Here is a 19,693-nt window from a genome sequence, read left to right on the forward strand (position 1 = left end):
TCTCCCTGTCGCTGAGGATTTAAAGGAATTAGTATGAGATTTACTAGGTTTCTCCCAGTTCTCAAGCAGGAGGATCTGGAATGAGTAGCTCACATTTGTTTTACTTGCTGATAGTTATAATATTCTTTAACAAAGTTTTATAGAATTCCAAGCAGCCAAAAAGGATGGTAAGGCCTTTTTCTAGGAAACTGGTAATCACATAGCTCAAACTAGAAAATTAATATAGTCTATCTAGTAAGATATTTCTTAAGATTTTTCTTTAGTAAACTTGCAAGGGCATCTCTACTTACTATATGCATTAATAGGCTGAGACCCCTTCAGAAATAACTCTTGTTTCTGTAGAAGAGGATTCAGGAAACACTTGATCTTATGTGATTAGAAATCTTTGGGGAAATGACTGCTTTCTGCACATAGGAAAGCTTCTGGGGCAGAGCACATATGTAAGGTCTCTCTGACATTTAGACTTAGTTGCAGCACAAAAGATAGAGCTATATTTGCACTACAGTACATGGAAGAATCAGACATTACAGTGAGGAAAGGTTTTTTACTCCGGCCTTTTCCAGTGTTAGGTTCTGAGGGAAGATTAGAACAAATAATTAATACAAAGTCAACTACAGAAACTTGACATTTAACAAATTCACATCAAAAGAGGTGAATCGGCATAAACATTGTCCAAATATTAATCTTTTTTATCTGTCACTATGTACATGAGCAGGGATTTGTTTATGTCCAAAGCATTTAACAAATCCAGCCTGCTAATATTAATACTACTGAACAAAGCTGGGTAAAACCTGCAAACACCTTCCTTGAGGGTTGTATTCATATCCTTTCAATGTTGACTTTTGCTCATGCCATTAAGTTTTGTAGGTCCAGGGACTCCTCCTCCACCTACATATATATAAAGATTGTGTGCCAGGTATTTGAAAAATACATAATTTTATATATGCATCCATGAGTTTCAGACCTAGGTGGGCTTTTGTGTTTAACCATTACAGAGCAGACAGAAAATAAACTGACAAACAACAACAAAAAAGGCAAACATGAGATATTCTTTGGTCTTTCTTAAGCAAACAGCACAGCTAAGGTAATACACATGGATAAATTATCATAAATAACAGGGAGTAAAAAATACCGCAAACTGCTTTCATTAAATACATGTAAAGGAAATTGGGTTTGCTCACAGATGGTCATTAAAAACAAGGAAGTTGAAGTTGTTATACGAATGATTCATTGTTAATTATTAATTCAGCCCTAATTTGGGGTCAGACTCAGCCTTGACTCTTGCACAGTGTAGGATTTGTGTTTCAACAACCCTCTAATCATGCATATGGAATAAACTGCAGCTTACTTGTTCTTTTCACATTTTCATTATCAATAATAATTATGTACACTGAGTTTGTAATTCAGTTTCTTATCTTACCTCAATTTCCTGATAGGAGTTGTTGATCATGGCTATTAGCATATTAAGCAGCACCACCACCATGGTCACGTTATATACTCCATAGAGTACGTATCCAATATTCTCAATGAATTTATGATCATACTTCAGCACCACAGATATCACTTCAGATAAGCCAAATATTGACCAGAATAAGGTTTTAAAACTTTCTTCTACCCTAAAAAATAAAGCAAATGATCACTTTATAGAGTCGGTACCAGGTTAGACAGGCCAAACCCTAATAGTAAAAGTGGTAATCCACCAATATAAGTATGATTCGTTGGCACAGCTATTACAAGCCATTATCTATCACCCAGGGACATGCCAGATCATATTTCCTGATCTGATAAAGAAATATGATTTCTAATAAATACTCTGAAGTGACAGTGCCCCTTTGTTTGCTCCATCTGTTCTTCTCAGATGTGTTACTTGCCATTTGGCCTTTGAGTCCCTATTAAGGACTCCTTCTCCATGGGCCACTTGCTGTTTGAAACATTTTGTGTAGGGCCCAGTACTTCTACTCAGTCACTCATTTCTCATCCAGAGAAGATAGACAGAGATTATCTAGGAAAGGGAAGAAGGAACCTATGTTGACTGCCTCATATGCAATTTCCAGGGCAAAAGAGACCTTTTACACAGAAGGAGTCAGTGAAAAGTTCTGTTTTGTGGCATTAACATAACCAGCACACTATGCAAGTAAAGTCATCCCCTGGTCTGATTTTCTTCTCTTCCTGCATTGAGGTTGCAAACAAATCAGACGCCCAAAGATGTGTAGTAAAAAATTTAAGTTCCTAAAGAATTTGAAATTAAGGAGTAGTAAAAGATGTTACAGAGAGGCACTTTAATTTTATTGTTACCCTTGCTTGAAAGTAGGAACTAGATGAAAATAAAAAACTGAAGGATGGGAAAAAAGGAAGGGATGACAAAGAGATGGGAAGTCTGCAGCTGAACTTACAGGCCAAAAGGAGACCTGGAGGGAGCCAAAGCTATAACAGGCAGAAGGGGAGCAGCCATAACTAGAAATGAAGGAAGGAGGAAAAGGAGGGAAACTGGTACATTTTGGAAGCTCTTTGCTTAGTTTAAGTTAGAAGCAAATATGCCTTTATTGAATAATCCTTAGAATATTAACAAGCAATTACCTCCGCTCCCCCCGGCCTCCCAGGAGGTAATGTCTTCTGAGAAAACAATGCCATTAACAAATGATTTTGATTTCTTTTAAATTATTATTATTAATATAAGGATGGCAGCTTAATTTTGCTACATGTTTATAAAAACAGATTATAGACACAAACTACAACATGTCCTAAGGCAACAATAAGCTTTACATCTACTCCAGTATCAATTACACTATACATGCAAGCAAAACAAATTAATTTCAACCCTTTGAAAGGCTAGTGAAGAGCACTGGGCAATTCCTTTCTGCCACAGCAGACTAGTACTTATGTCTCATCACAACTCATGGCATTCCCACTTCCATTTGCATGTAGCATTAGTAAGACTGCAGTAAATAATTAGGTACCATTCTCCGCCAGTATAACTGCATTTACATGTGGGGATAACCCTGAGCGATGTGTCAGAGAGATGTTGCACAACATCATTTAAAAATGTGGCTTTCTATTCAGTCTCCACGTTACTCAGAGTGTGCTGTCGTGTTCACTCCTTGCTGCTTTCATAAGGCTGGGACACTGTGCAGAGATGTATTTGTCTCCTGCCCTCAAGTGCAGGAAAGGGCAGCTGACATTATTATGTTAGAGACCCTCCACTTTTATAGTAGCAATCTGGTTTGCACTTATTATATTAAATGTTGTATTTTTAGATAAAGAATGCGTACAACACCAAAAACCTTTGGCTTTGAAACCTATCATCCAAGTCACTTATCAAACTAATAAAAAAACATAACCAATAGCCTTGATCCCAGCTGCACCCTGCTATTAACCTTCCTTTTTTAATTTGGAAAAGTTCCCTTAGTTTTCCACCCTGCCGGTGGGTTTTAATACAACACACCATTCTCTGCTCCTTCTCTGCAGCTCAGGCATTAACCTTTGCTCTGGAGTGCTGCCAGGTTCTCCTTGAAAAGTTAATTACTGCCTGTATGTGGCCCTGACTGCCCCAGGCAAGCATCGGCTCCAGCACAGCCACCATGCTCCTCTGCAAATGTCCACAGTCCTTATTCCCAGTGCCCTTGTGGGAACAGTGCCCACAGTAGTGGGAGGTGCTGTGAGAGGTGAACCTGTCCTGCAGCACCCCAAAACTGCTCAGCAATGCCTACAGACAGACACAGCTCTCCCACTCCTGGGGAAAAATATTTCTACGGAGACCTTGTACTAGTTCGTCCCTACCCTCTGGAAAGGCTGGGTGGCTTTCTCTCTCCCTTTTACTCTACTGTCAAATTGCAGAAGGTTTGGCAGAGGTTACAGGGAACAATTTTTTTTTCTTCTCCTTTTTGCGAATGTCTCACTGAAACACGAGACAAGGATGTTTGGAGCCAAGTTCCTGAAGTTTCCAAGATGTTGATGTGTCTCATCATTGCCAACTAAGCAATTTACCCCCCTCCTGCAACATCAGGAGGGGTTATCCTTCCTAGAAGCAGACAAATGAAGGAACAAAGGAGGTCAGGAGTCCTGCCCAGGCCGACAGCTCCTGACAGCAGGAGGAGCTGGCAGTGGCAGATTGACTGATGCTCCTTGCTGAGTTGGGTATGCTGTGCTCTCACTACTGTGGTCAGGGCCAGCTATGGCAGTGAGGAAAGAGCAAAGGGATTTTTGTTTCAACAGACATAGTCCTGTGGAAATTAAACACAGATTTTGCGTACAGGAAGAATACAGACCAGAGGTGATCACCTAGTTGCAAGTTTTCCTTGCTTCTGTAAACAGCAGTGTGCTGTTCATCGAAAAAGATCACAGCAAGGCCATAATTTCATGCCAGTCTTGTGTCCTCCTCTTTAAGAAAGCTTAAAGCATCCTTTTAGATTAAGTTATTCCTTAAATTGATTGGTAAAGCTTTAACACTGCCAGAAAAGCAATGGAGGTAATACAATCTGCAAAAAATATCACATTTTGACAAAGAAGAGTGAGAAGAAAAAAGCCTTCAAGCTTCTAAGTAACATTGGCACTGAACAGTGAGTCACACTTCCCTTCGGGGAGAAGCAGACAGAAAACCTTGTGCTGTAGCCTTCAGCCTGATTTGTGATGCAGAAAGCAAGATGAACACAATCAGTCTTGCCTCCATTTCAATTTTGTTTGCATAGCATGTTCTTAATTACAGGCTGTTTTGAGAGCTGTGTTCTGTACACAGCATACAATAAACAGATAAACATCACTAGGGTCGGCTGCAAGAGTCATGAAAATTGTCTACTTTTCAGCAATGAAGAACTTCAAAAATTTTTCAAAGTATACTATGGTTAGCTGAATAATCTCTGTATTTAACAGTGTGAAGTAAAGTACACCATGTTTTTATTTCCTTTGCGTCAAGAACATTAAGATCTTAGAAATGACAGAAAGTGCATGATAACATAGTTCAGAGGCCACTGGGGTGCTACGTGACTGCCCTGTAGAAGGCATCAAAAGCAAAACTCAGCACATGATTTTGAAAGTGCAACAACATGGTAAGTTACACCAAACATTCACGGATTATTATTATTAGAACTAAGAAAGCAATTCCCTCTCAGTGATATCTAGACACACTTTTTTTTTTTTTTTCTGCCTTCTTACTGTCCTGGTAAGCCATGGTTTTCTCAAATGTTCAATGCAAAGTTATTTCAGTGAGTAGCTCTTTGTCTGCTCACTGTGGAACTGGCCACAATCTAATTAATGAGCAAATCCAGAGGGCCTTCTTCTGTCCCGGTTAGGCAAGTGATATCTGATTCAGGACCCATATTAAAATAGACAAATTTTTTAGTACAAAACTTGCTTTCTGTAAAATTTCACCTATCCTCATAAGAATTCTCACCGTGCCTGCCAAGAAATGTATTCAGTGAAGTCACTGAAGCCACAGAGTTGTTACGAGTACAGCAAAGTACGCATTACTCTATGCCTCAGTGAATTTTGACAATATTTGAGTTATTTATTCTACTCTAATAGTGAAATCTTCCTTCTTTTCACAAACAAGTTAATGGCAGAAGGAGACCACAGCATTCTGCAAAGCCCACAGGCAGCTCAGGATAAACAGAGGAGGAAACGTTGCTGGAATTGGTAGCTGCCTGTCTGCCAACAAAATGTTGTTAATAGCTTACTAAAATTGTTTGGGACTGTACATTTCAAGGATTCTAGTTTGTTGAATGAGATATCTGAGAAGGATTTTTAGGATGAATGTTAATTGACAGTCTTTGTTTCATACGATGAAGAATCTCATTTTCACTCATCATCATTTGACACTCCCGTGTGCTTAAGTAACCAGAAGCCAGTAAGTCTATTTTAAATCTTTTCCAAATTCTTAAAAGGAAAATTCATGTTTGTGGAAAATTTGCTTCATAACAAAATGAAGTCCCTCCAGGATAGGATAGGTAATCACAAGGCTGAAGTTAATGAAGAAGAGCACTACCTTTTGACAAGACTCTCCCCAGCCCAGACATCCCTTGGCATTTAAGACATCTCTAGTCCAGTGAGCAGTCCTCATTTTGGTCAATGTTTACTCATTATTTCTATCAAAAGACAGTAATTCCTAGAAGACCCATTTGGGTCCCATGTGTTAATCCGACAGTTACCACCATTGCACTGGAGACTGGAATTTGTTAATGCTGTGCTCCTGTGATATGCCTGAGACTTGTACTGAGGACCATAACTGAGGCAACCAGGGATGGTATCGACTCAACTTCTCATTACCTCTCGTGCTTCAAGGACATCTCCTTTTCAAATAAGCGGCAAGTCACATCCCACACACTCAATTTTCTTCTACCTTACTACCAAGCACAGATAAATGTAATTGCGTCTAGCCTCATAAATCCTTCCATTAAAATGTATCCTGAGGTTACAAGAAAGGTTCGGAAGGCATATTTGGCTCAATCAGAAAATTTAAACATTAGGGTACAAAGTACATGTTGCACAAAAGAGCAGGGCGGTAAAACTGGCTCCTGAGCATTTGGAAGGAAACAGCCACTTGCAGGAGAAATTATGCTGAAAAGGTCATTTCTCCTAGAGGAGCTACAAGCTAAGCCCCCAGCTCGCTGTGTGACACGTTAGAGAAATGACACATCAAATGCCAGCTGCTGCCTGCTCTGCAGCTCAGGTATTTCCAGTGTGGCACGGTTGCCTTGAAGGCAGATCATAGCAAGGGGAAAACATCACACCCAGCTTTCCTCCTCCCTCACAGGTTGGCATATGGGAAGGGAAGTCCCCACTGTGTCCCCAGGGCAGTCACAGTGATTTTGTGTGCATGTAAAGCTGCCTGCTGCGGTCTTCTGCTGGTGCTGGTGCCTTTCCTCTGGGCACAGGGGACATTCCTGCAGATACAGCAGATCACTGGGATGTTCCCACCTCTGAAACCTCCCATGGTGGCACTGCAGTAAGTTGCAGGATGGCCAGCGCACAGGAGGGAGGCTGCTGCCCTGCACTATTAATAGAGAAACAGAGAAACTGAAAATTTCCTGAACATCTCACAGAATGTTTTCCTGATCTGTTATTTTGATTTCCAGAAATAAACATTTCTGAACTACCCATCTCCCCAAGCTCAGGCCTTGAGCTATCTGCCAGGACTGGAGGCTGTGGTACGAGTTTCCCAGCCAAAGTCTGGATCTGATTTCCCCACGCAGCTAGAAGAGAAACTTTAGATAGCTCTCTCAAATGAGCAGAGCATACAATCTCTGAAAAATTACAAAATGGCAGAATTCTTATAAAATGCCATTAATTATTTCCAAGGAAATAAAGTGCTTATACAAATAAAAAGTGTTGTGGGGGGGATAGAGGGAGGGGGAGGTGGTGGTATATAAAACCCATTAGTTGTATCATTTCCAGCCTTCTTTGTAACCCTAGTAATATCATATACATTTGGAAGCTCTAACCCTGCAAACACTGGTTCTGCAGAGCCATGCAGGTATGTTTTGGGCTCATATCTGGTTGAGATTAAAAGTTTTGTTTTGTTTTTTGTTGTTTTTTTTTTTTGGTGGAGGAGATTAAATAGAGTTGAATGAGTGTGTTGGTTGCACAGAGAGATGATTGAACCTAAAGAATCAGGGCCAAAGAGGAATGTGGGCAGCCCTGGCAGAAATAGGAAGGGAGCAGCTGATGATGAAGGGAGAATTAAAATTGTTGGGCTCACAGAAAGAGGAATAAGAACACAAAGATATATTTAAGCATGTTTAGGAGATGGACTTACGTTTGCACACAGAATCACCTGCTATACAGACACTTCTCTGTTTTCAGCCGAGCACCTTACATGGTCTTTACAGAACTACCACAGAAGAGTGTTTGGCAGCATCCTGGCTATCTGCGCACACTTAGCAGCAGCAATGGACCAGGATGGACTCAGCCCTGCAAGAGCAGCCGTTTTTCCTTAGGTACTCACGTTGTAAACGCTGGGTTGTATTTCGCACCAAGGTAGTAAGAGTAAAGGTTGAACATTCCAATCATGAAGGCCAGGAACACCATGATGAAGATGACCATGAACTTGAAGATATCCTTCACAGTCCTCCCCAGAGAGATCTGCAGGGGGCCGAAGCTTTCGTTGGCTGGAAGAATGTAAGCAATGCGGGAGAAGCTGAGTACCACAGCTATTGCATACAGTCCTTCTGAAATGATCTGAGGATCCGAGGGAAGCCACTTGTTCCTGGCTAAAACAATACACGTACATTAGGTATTAGTAATGAAAAGAGGCAGATGGAAGTTATGATGACAAATGACCCCTTCTGAAGGCAGAATCTTAGTTTTGTCCACGTGAAAAAAAATAAGGTTGGAAGCAACTGGTTATTGAAGTCCTAAGCATGCTTTACAAGGATAGGTAAGATATAGTTGTATTTTTCACATGGAAAAGATGAGAAATGAAAAAGTCACTGGGATTTACCAAAGTCACACAGCAAATAAATAACATGGGTTTAAACAAATTCGGTATTTTCAGTATCCTCGTTGAACAAAAACTGTGCTGTCCCTTTTCCAGCTGAAGCCCTTGAGACGGAAAACCAAAACTACAACACAGTGGAGCTTGGCCATAGCTTTGGATACATGGCACTGTGTCAGTATAAGGAATATAAGAAAACATTAGGGAGGCTGAGACTTCTCTCCCTACCATTATGCAAGGAGGCTTGGATTTGTTCAGATAAAGCAGATATAGCCATCAAGTGTATTATCTTTGTGTTATCTTTAAATTAAAACCAATTCTGGCAATGTAATCATTCTAATATTTCTACTTTGAAAATCTTGTTGATAGCAGATATGCATCATTTGTTTAATCTACTGAAAATGTGAAAATTTATATTAATGTAGCTTATAAGTGTCATTGCATCAGCTGAGCAACTCGACAAAAATATTGACTCAGAGCTAAAACACAGGACATCTTTAAGGACACAGCAGTAAACTCAGGCATTATTTTCAGTAATCTGAACCCAAGGACAAGAAGCAGATGGAGGAATTCACAGAATCTGGTTGTGACATTCTGTTCTAGACCTTTTGCATCTCTGTAGCATGAACTGACTTTAAATGGGTCAGCAGCAAACCAGAGAGAGGCAAACCACAGTGTAAGTTCAGAAGCCTCTTGCTTGCCCAGGCAGGGAGAGGGATGCTTACCTGCAGGGGGACCACACCAAGCAGGAGGATGAGCCAGTGCCAGCTCATCCCATCAGCAAACCTGTGGCTGTGCACCCTGGTGTGGGGTCAAGGCACGTTTCTGGTGCTGCATGGTGTAAGCCTACAATGGATGAAATCTGACAGCCTGGATCTGCTTTTCCAGCCCCAAGCACATTGCTAGAACATTGTCTTGCAAACCTAGGGAGCTAAGGGTTTTCCTCTGTGCCCAGATCTCTAGATCCTGCAGCCTTCCATGAAGAAAGTCCCCACAGATTTTGCTCAGGGTTACATCTCATGCTTGCAGAGTTGTGCATTGAGTCCAGCCCCTACATATAAGGCACAAAGCTCTATTCATTTGTGAATATCAAAGAACCATTTCAGCCATCAAAAATAATGTCAAGGCTATACTATTGCTTGCATTTTCAAATGTTAGAACTTACAGATGATATAGGATCTCCAAAATAGAGATTTTCTCTAGAAGAAGCAGCTTATAGGTGTACTTTGTGTTTCTGTGTCTATTACACAGGTATTGGTTTTAGCAGAGATGCATAGCACACCACCAGTTGGAAATGCAGCTCCAGATCTTATTTACTTTTTTTTTTTTTTCCATGTCCCCTCTGTTGCATTTGGAAAATGGAGCAGGTTCATTCATCTTTAATTTAAATTATATCCTGCTCACTCACAGTTCCTGATAATTTGTTGCTCAAGCTATTTTGCAAAGATGTGATTGACTTAGCCTTATAAGAGACTCAATGAGGTTCAGTTCTTGATTCCTTTGGGCTGTTTATGAAGATGGCTGGAATGGGCAAATCTCAGAAGAACATTTTATCTTAATTTGAAAATAACCTTTATAAATACCACAAAAACTGATTTCATCAGTTCCACACACAAGCCTGAAAGAACAGGAAGCATTAGATAGCAGAAAGCATCTTACCATAAGTAAAGTAAGCAACTTCAGGGGGAAGGGTGACATTATTGAGGTCATCGTCTTGAACGTACTGATCTACGTACTGTTGTGCTTCAGTGGCTTTGAGAAAAGCCATGAACCTGGCAGTGAATGATGCCACGAAGATGGACAGCATCCCAAAGTCCAGCAGGTTCCAGAGATGCAACACATATTCTCGTGGACCTTCTTCCCAAATCTCCTTACACTCTGACCATATCATGCCTGCGGAAAGGCCAGAGCGCGTTTAACCAACATAAACAGAAGGTACTTTTTGGATTCAGACAGCCCATTGCCTGGCTACTGGTGGCTTCTAAGACCAAAGCAAATAAAATAAAAATCTACAGTTAAACTGAATCTCTCAAGATAATACTTCATATGTCACCTTAAAAAATAATAAATAAATAAAAATAATAAAATAATCTTTTAAGCATGTGAGGCTAAAATTTCACTATATTATTAAAAACTAAAATAAGTTTCTGATGTTGTCAGTAAAAGCATGGTTTTCAAATACTGAAGGCAACTACAGCTGATCTACTAGGATAAAAACATAGATTTCCTCTCTTCCCTCTAAAATCTTCATGCTAAATTAGGCCACTGAGGGTGGTGTTGCTTGCTCTGCAAGAGCTTTTCTTCTCTCCTAACCTAGAGGGTGAGTCCATTTTGAAAATGGAAACAGCTTTGTGAAAAGAACTCTGATCTAGCAGGAAATACCACCTGATTAGAGAAAAGAGAAGCCAGGAGGTCTGCCACTGCAGAACTTCTCATGAAGTTTTGTCTATTAATTAATAATGAATTTCCAAACACTAAAGTCTGCTTTACCACTTCAAATATCCTGAGTTTAACCTGAACTTAGAACCCTCCTAATGATAAAGTTACAGATAAAACCAAATGCCAAAGCCAGAAAATTCATATATTTTGACATCCGTCTTCTACTGGGTAGTGCTAAGGAGGACAGGCAAATTCACTGGGAAACTGGAGCTAAATGATTCAGGTCAGATTCACCAGTTTGCCTGATTCTCAATCACAGCAACGATCTGGGGCCAAAATCTTGCTTCTGACTGGATAAAATGTCACAGTAATTTACCCACTGATAATTATAAATATTTCCTCCAATCCTGTTTCCATGGCAGCAGCAAAATTCACTTTTAATCAAGCAGGAGCAGGGCCTGCCAATTGCCATGCGGCCTCCTGCAACCTTGTCCTTTATATGAACTCTTCTTTGCTGGAAGCTCTCATGGTGTGGCGTGTAAATGCATTTGCTTGGCTACTTCAGAGACTCCTGGAAGCACACGGTGTCCCACGGGGCACAGCCAGAGGTTGGTTATAGGGAAGGAAACAAGACTGTGTGAATCTAGCCGGAGGCTGGAGGAATGCAGAGCAGCAGCGTGTTCCCCGTGCCCTGGGAAGGCTTTGAAAGGCAAAGGAAAACTAAACTAGCTTTCTAAGGCACTGCTAGCCCGTGACCTAGGAGCCCTGGGATCTCCAGGCAGATTTCAGGAGCTGTGCCGTGATATAGATTATAGCTCCTATAAGTCTGTCTTGAGAGAAAACCTGTGGTCTGCTGAGTGGTGAGCAGGGGGAGGGTAGAGAGGAGCCTCCCAGCTCTTCTGCTCGTGTCCACAGGTGCACAGCTGAGTAAAAGCAAGAGCTTCATCCCCAGCCATCACTCACCACGATGAGATTTAATAATAAATAGCCTAAGGCAGAAGGTGAAAGAATTGGTTTCTCAGGAACTGTCCTGGAGTGAGGATGAAATATTAAAGAAACACATTTCTATCTTAAAAAAAAAAAAAAAAAGTCCCAGAAGTGATAGCCGTGAAACATTAGGCTGCACATTACGTGTGCACGCAGTATAAAAAGTACCAAAGTACTTCAGGAGATATTACTTGCACGTCATTGCCAAACACAGCACTTCTTCACTAATGCCCATAAATGTCTTTCCTGGTTTAAATATTAACTCTCCCACCCAAATTTATTTCTAATCTCGGTCACTTAATATACCTAAGTCACACGTTAATGAAGTAAGACGTGTCTAAAATCGAGTAGACTGACTAAAATTAGAATCACTCTGTGAAAGTATCACACTATTGGCCTATAATTTACATCATTCTTTTTGCCAACTACGTGACAGTCATTTTTTATCCATACATATGGAAAAATGTCTATTCAGGACAAGTAGATAAGTTACAGTGATTATGTGGTCAGTGCTGCTGGGTAATTGTATATACACTGTGGAGGAGTAATTCAAAGCTTCTAAAATAAAAATATTGAGGAGAGAGAAAGCTGCTAAAAATCAGGGGATCAGACATAAGACGAGACATGAGAACAGAGATAAGGGCAGGCAGCTGGGTAAAGCAGACTTTGCAGGGTGTGCTGGCACCTCAGTAATGGTGTTTCTGAGGCCCATTGATGGCTCTGGGGGAGGTTGTTTCCCTGACTTTGATGCACAGAGAGGTGATATGAGCAACTTCTGCTCTCCAGTTTCTGGAGATCTCTCGTGCCTGCTATCCCACAGTGAGGATAACTGGAAATGTCACCTTGACGAGCTCTTCTGGTGTCAGCAGGGGAGAGTCAAGCTACAGGCACAGCCTGTCTAGGAGAAAAATGGAAGCACGCAAGAAGTGCTGTTCACCACCTGTGCACAAAGAGGAACAGTTTGTCAGATTTTTATATCCACTGGCCTGATACATAAATCATGAGCAGCCGGTGTTGGAGAACCTACTTTGAGCCCTTCTCAATCTGCCAAAGGCCGTAGGATTAGCAGAGGCAGTGGTGCTCAGATTGCGTCCACCCAGAGCTTAACTGCTTCCTCTGCTGCTTTTGCAACAGGGAATTTGTCTCTCAAAATGAAATCTCTCTGCTTTCAGTGAACATTTTGAGCCTATCACTCACGCAGAAAATCCCAGCCTTCCTCACAGAAGAAATGGGAAAACTGGGATGCAAGGGGAGAAAGGTAGCCAAGGGATGACGAGCCGCAGGTGCATAAATCTAAATTGCTGTGCCCAGCACTGCAAGGCTATGGACCAAGGGGCAAGTTCTTGTACAACAGCATTGCCATATTTCTCTGTGCTGACAGGGCTGTCAGCAGCAGCCCTTGAACTCTCATTTGTAACAAAGAGGAGTGAGACCAAACCAGCATTTTCTCATCTAAAATGCTATTCCTTATCTGGCTGTTCACAGGGATGTTAAATGGGCTACCAACACTACCTGGCTGATCCAACAATGCTTTATATCTATTTCAGAACTGCAGGCTAATGGAAAATAAAGGCACTGATATAGACTTGTAAGCAGGATGAAACGTTTGCCTGGCTGAGATTTGTTGCCTCTGCTGGGTTTACTCCATTACTCACTTCCATTACAGACAGTTAGGAATCAGACATGGCAATGTGAGCTTTTTGCCTAGCTGTAGCTTGAAATTCTTGCACTGGTAGTTTTCTCTTACAGTATATGTATGTGGGTCAATTTTCATACCTCCAGGAAGATTAACTGTAGGGCGTGCTATTACAGGTTGTACTCACTCATGGCCACAGTATATTATGTTAATGTGTCACATTATTCTCAAATAATGCTATTCTGAACATGCATCATTATTTTATGGTTGACAGCCAAATAACTCAGACATCCAATTTTTCTCCCCCAAAAGGAACCAAGAGCAGGGACCTGTAAACTAATTGATCAAAAATCATCTTCTATGGTTGGAACAAGTAAGGTGTCATCAGCATTCATCATTGCTGTCATAGTATAAAGGAGAAAAGAGAAAGTACAGAAACAGGAGGAAGGAATTTATGAGCTGAGAATAAATAAATTTTCACTTTTGAATTGTACTGTGAACTGCAATCTAGGTAACACACCTATGCTCTTGAGACTGAAGAGGGCAGCTGCAGATGTTGCCAAGCAGGATTAAATACATCTATGCATATTTAGTACCTAAGAGTTTTCTTACACTTCAGCATATACTTACTATCTACTTATATTTGTCTCTTTGGAAAGCATGTCTTGCTATGTTTGCCTGTGATATTTATCTATAACTTTTATTTTTATTTAATTATATTTACACTTACACATGTATATTTCCAATATCTATAATATTTTTGCACCAAAACTTTGGGCAGTTCATGACCCTTCATGTTTTGACAGTTCTTAAATTTGAGGGTCACATACAGGACCACAGCAAGTGCCCGAACCCCCAGGACAGCTGTCCACTGGCCGTGTACACTAGAATTTCTCCATAGTATTGCTGAAATATTATCCATGAAGACAGATAGGTAAAATGGCCAGAGAAGACTGTCAGTGCAGATGTAGGCAGTCATTAGAAAATCTCATTATATTCAGAAGTCTGTACAATGAATCACCTTTCTTCTGCCAGGAAAGTGAAAACCCTTGCTTTAAATGAAATGTTTTCTTCTTCATCTTTCAGGAACTCACCAGGCAGGCAGATACCTACTGCCTATAAGAAAAGAATACCTAGGCTAAAATCTAATCATCTTGTCCAACTGCTTTAATATCATTTTTAAAATATCTCTTACAGACTTACTCTATCCAGTCTGACATCTATTCATTTTTTTTTCTTGTCTAATATCCTGTATGGGATTCTGCTTATTGTGGGGACTGGGAACAAAGAAATGGTGGCCGGGAAGTCATCAGATAGAGCAGTCCTATCCTATTTTTCAGAGCAGTTTAATGCCATCAGTGCTTATAGAACCATGGAATTATTTGTCCTTCTGCAACAAAATAATCAAAATCATGGTGATGAATAAAAATAGATATAGAAGAGATACATAAAGATTCTGCAGAGTTGATAGACTCAATTTCCCAATAAATCCTTCTGAGCTTGTTTAGATTAGTGGTTCAAAGTAGCTGATCTGCTGGGAATTAATTGTGCCTACAGAAAAATTAATACATCTGAGTCTTCCTAAAACTCCCAAGAAGTTTTTTAGCATGTGACATAGTTTTGCACTTGAAGGGTTCATCCAAATGAATTCATAACTTAGAATTTTTGGATAACTTCATTGGTAAATAAAACAAAAATAGAAAATAGAAAATATTTCATACTATAAATTTCATAAAATTTATAATTTTTGCCCTTATTTACCCAGTAATTTTCATCACTAGATCTCAGAGAGCTTTACATATCACCAAATAACAATAATATTCCTATTTTACAGATGAGGAAACTGAGGTTCAGTGAGTTACAATAGGATTTTATGTGAGGGTAATAAAACAGGCTAGTCATTCATGTCCCAAACAACACATTTTTTTTACTCACTTTAGATAGAGCAATGTCCTATGGAGAAACTGTAGGTTATTATGACTACATAGATTACTATATTCTTTAAGACGCAATGATTAAACAAGTAGGGCAAACAAATATCATCTATAACGTTCAATATGGAAAATGAAAAAGTAGAAAAGTGACAATTTGCTAATCATTATTCATTTCATTTTATTTATTTATTTATTTATTTCTCTCTTTGGCAGATCACTGTCTATCACACTATTCCTAGTCATGTTTAATTTCCCTGGAGGACTTGTAGATATTTTGGTTTTGCTTACCCAATACCCACTTCATGATCAGCAATTCTGTCCATGAGAACTGTGTTGTTTTGACTCTAAATATTTGTTTTGGATGATCCGTGATGGTTTCATTGGGAAGATTTTTTACTCCTTCAAACCGATCTGAAGCATTTACTACTAACAGTCCAAGGAAGATTGTGAAAGAAACAGCATGTGCCACAAACTTCATGAAAGGACTTCGGAGGGTCCGTCCCAACTGAAATGAAATGTACACAAGACATCAGATTTTTTATTTATTTATTTATCTATTTATTTATTTATTTTCCAACTACACTTTGGAAGTTTTTTCCTATAAAATTTTAACCATTTGTCCAAGGTAAAAAGGATCAAATTTTAACAAAAATTCAGAAATGAATTCTATATCTTGAATGCAAGGAGTTTTAGATTTCTCCAAGTTGTTTTTTGCTATTACCAGATGTTCTTTCTTGCAGTTTAAATTATGCTGTGAAAATTAATGAAGCATCAATTCTTCCAGTCAGTCTAATGTTTTATGACAACACGATATTTTTTCCAAGCAACACGACACAGTTAAACTCAAGGTGTGTAACTACTTGTACGTACCAATTTCTCAATTACTTTATTAAATCAAAATTTGATCTTTCATCAGAATGGGACTGCAGGGAAGTGCCTGCCTGCCACTGTTAGGATGACAAAAATGCTGACAGAATGTGAATACAAAGATTAATTCTTAAGAGAATAGCTCATTTCAAGACTTAATATCCTATCTGTATCAGAAGAAGCATAAAAACACATAAAAAAGAAAATACAAAAAAAATGTGATAGTGAAACAAAGTTTTCCTAATGTAAATTAATCTCAACTCCAAGATATAGGAACAAATAAAGATAGAAATATCAAAAAGAAAAAACTTTACTATTTTCAATAGTGTGTTCATAGCAGAAGCTTGACAAAGATTGCTGTAGAAAGTAGGTGAACTAAACCATTATAGTTCCAGTGCATAAACGATACTGAGTCTTTCCCAGTGGAAGCTATGGTTCGTAAATCCCCAGCATGGTTACAATAAAGCTGAAGAACAACCCAGATAATGAAAGCTGCTTATCAATTATCTCTGTTACTTCTGTAGCATTTGAATGGACTTCAATGGACTAGAGAAGAAAGGTGACACTTTGTAAAACTCTGCAGGCAGGCCAAACAGACATGCTTGCTCTTGTCATTACATTTTTGAGCAGCAGACTGTGCAATTTTTCCATCCTAACTCTTATCTTCTCTATTGATCACCAGTAAAATGCTCTGGAGAACAGCATATAAACCAGCAGTTTGTTTCAGAGTCTCAATCTCCATGAGATGGGTAAGTCAACACAGACATTTCAGGATAGGGTAGGCTTCCACTCCACAAGTTTTGTGCTAACACTTCATCTATCCAGTGAATGAAAAACTGACACTAAAATTGCTTTTAATAAACATAATGCTGTGCAACTGAATGTAAAAGAAGAGTTCAGTTGCAAACTCCGGTTAACTCTACTTACTAAGTTTTTGGGAATAATATTTGCTATTGTATATAATAGACCACAGAGCTTCATTAAAGAAGATTTTCAATTAGAGAGTAAAGGCTTGAAAATATATTTACTCAAATTCAAGTAAACAAATTGTTCTGAGATATAAATTATTCTATATGAAATTGTAGATTTTGATTAGTGCATCTTAAGAATGGGATGCACAGCAATATTGGTCAGTACAGCTTTTATAAGCAGGATTTCTCATTACAGAGGTTTATTTATTTTATTTTATTTATTTATTTATTTATGTATTTTGTGTCACTGTCTGAGCTGAGCAACGGGTGCCTGACAGTAAAACTTGAACACAGCCCTAGCCCTGTGCAAAAAATCTGGTGAGAGCTAAAACTCCAGACAAAGCACTTTAAGCCATACTCACTAAATCTTCAGCCTATCGGGTTAAAAACAGAACTAGAGATTGACTCATATATCTTCAGAATAATATCATAAATAATTACAAAATATAACATTAGATGAAAGCAGTGAAAAAGGCCCAGGAAAGTGGCTTTATCACCTAGGGTCTGTCCCCTGGTTTCCCTGGAGGCTGCAGAAGCTGTCCTGGCACTGCCAGGCAACTCCTTTGCTCGAGCATGTGCCTTTTAGGTCAGGACTGATTTAAGTTAAATATCTTTAGTTGATTGTTACTAGGGAAAAAATATTTAATTCTCACCCAGTTGTGTAAAATTACAATTGTTTTAGTGACTTAAAGACAAAAACAAACAAACAAACAAACAAAAACTTATAAAAAGTGACCAGGGGAAACATGGACTGTCTAGAGAATCACACACGAATCTCTCAGTATTATCTTCCTGTCATAGGATAGCTGCCTGTGTAAAATTGCAGTAATAGTATGCTCATGCATCAACCCTCAGCCCTTGAACTTAATAATGATGATTTTGGGTGAGTTTTCAGTTCACAGGGGGAAAATGCATTCATTATGCCAATATTCGGTTATTTATATCAAAGGCCCCAATCAAAAATCAAGACTACATTGTTCTGATCAATGGCAAACCATGCATTGAAAGACAATTGACGAAAGAACTTACAATTTGACTTTAGGATAGAAAGTTACATGTGGTTTTTCAAAATCTAAAGTGGTATGAAGAAAAAATTGACACTGAAAATTGAGAATGCATGAAAGGTTTAGTGGAATAAAATCACAGTCACTGAAAAGTCCAAGGGGATTGTGCTGTCTCCATCTTATTTTTAACACGGCTACCTCATTAAATTAAAACCAAATAACTTTTTCAATTATTTATTGTTTCTCCTGTAAAAGTAATTTACTTCAAGACTTTGACTCTTTTTCTGGCTTTTTTTTTTTTTTTTTTAATGTTTTTCATTTAAATTCTCTGCTTATTTCTACTCTAACTGTACTCCTTACCTATTACTCTATTCAAACACAAGCCTTGTAATGGTGAGAATACACCACAAATGTAGTTGTTGGCTAGTGTGCCAGCTCACAGGACATTCAGCAGATGTGAAGGAAATTAAAGAGTTTCATAAATCCCTCCTAGACTGAATTCTGACATAAAGCAGTCAACAGTACTTTCACACACAAATTCCCACCGTGGCCTAACCAAAACCAACCACAGTGCAGCCCTGGTTTCACATGCACTTCTCCATGAGAAACCCTGGAGTCTTGTCCAGTATTCATTAGAGCTGTGGGCTTTTGTGTTGGTACCTAGCTTGAGAAAATGAAGTTACATTTTCAAGCACTCTAAGAGAAAGTACTTGTCTTGGAGATATTTTGAAGGACACCAAGACTTAAACATGTTTTATTATCTCAGATATTCTAAGAAGACTGTTTTCAAAAGGTTTGCCTGGTTATACTACCAGATGAATCTTTTGAAATTATAGGGTTTCCTTAATAACAGTCAGTGGATCTATACTTTCTTGGGCTTGACAAAGTTAGAAATAATTCCTTGCTGAGTTTTGGACAGAAATGGAAAAAGTTGCTTTCAAGACTGAGTAATATTACCAATGCCAGGAGTCATTTCTATCAGATTTAAGTACCTTTGATAACCCTCTTGCTGAGGACACTTTATCTTGTAATAGATGGTGTTGCTGAACATAAAATGAACTTCTCCCCTCCCACCATTTTTTCTCTCTCTATCTATCTATATTTCTTTTACCAAGAGTAGTGAGAAAGATTTTCATCACTCTGCCACATACCTATTTATCTCAACTCGTTTGAGCAGTTTCCCTCGAGATGGAAACCTACTTACCGAGTTCAAACCACAGACAACTCAGGATTTTACACAAACTAATGTTTGGTTCTGTGACCTCTAAGCCTTGGCAAAACTCTCCTGCTCCATTTGATGTTGTGAGATATAGCATGGCCATATTTAGGCAAAGGGAAGTTTTCCAAGTTTCATCATCTTTTCCCTCAAATCTGTAAAGATTGTATGATTAAGTCTAGTCTCCAGCACTAAGCTGTCCACCATGGCTGGCCAGAATTTCAGGCACATGTGCCATAATAATACTCCACTAACTGAAAATATAAGATCAGAA

The 19,693-nt window shown here is 39.1% G+C and overlaps 1 protein-coding gene across 3 annotated transcripts in view; it reads right to left on the bottom strand.

Moving 5' to 3' along the window:
• Positions 1–19,693, bottom strand: part of TRPC7 (transient receptor potential cation channel subfamily C member 7) — a 91,222-nt gene that overhangs the window by 10,785 nt on the left and 60,744 nt on the right. For all 3 annotated transcript variants that reach the window (XM_068698292.1, XM_068698290.1, XM_068698291.1), the window contains exons 5-8: positions 15,650–15,866; positions 10,085–10,318; positions 7,937–8,201; positions 1,421–1,616 (exon numbers count right to left, since the gene is read on the bottom strand). In XM_068698292.1, coding sequence (XP_068554393.1) covers positions 1,421–1,616; positions 7,937–8,201; positions 10,085–10,318; positions 15,650–15,866 — 912 coding nt within the window. The remainder of the gene's footprint in view (positions 1–1,420; positions 1,617–7,936; positions 8,202–10,084; positions 10,319–15,649; positions 15,867–19,693) is intronic.

The sequence above is a fragment of the Anas acuta genome, chromosome 14 (genome assembly GCF_963932015.1).
Source record: "Anas acuta chromosome 14, bAnaAcu1.1, whole genome shotgun sequence".
Classification (NCBI taxonomy): Eukaryota; Metazoa; Chordata; class Aves; order Anseriformes; family Anatidae; genus Anas; species Anas acuta.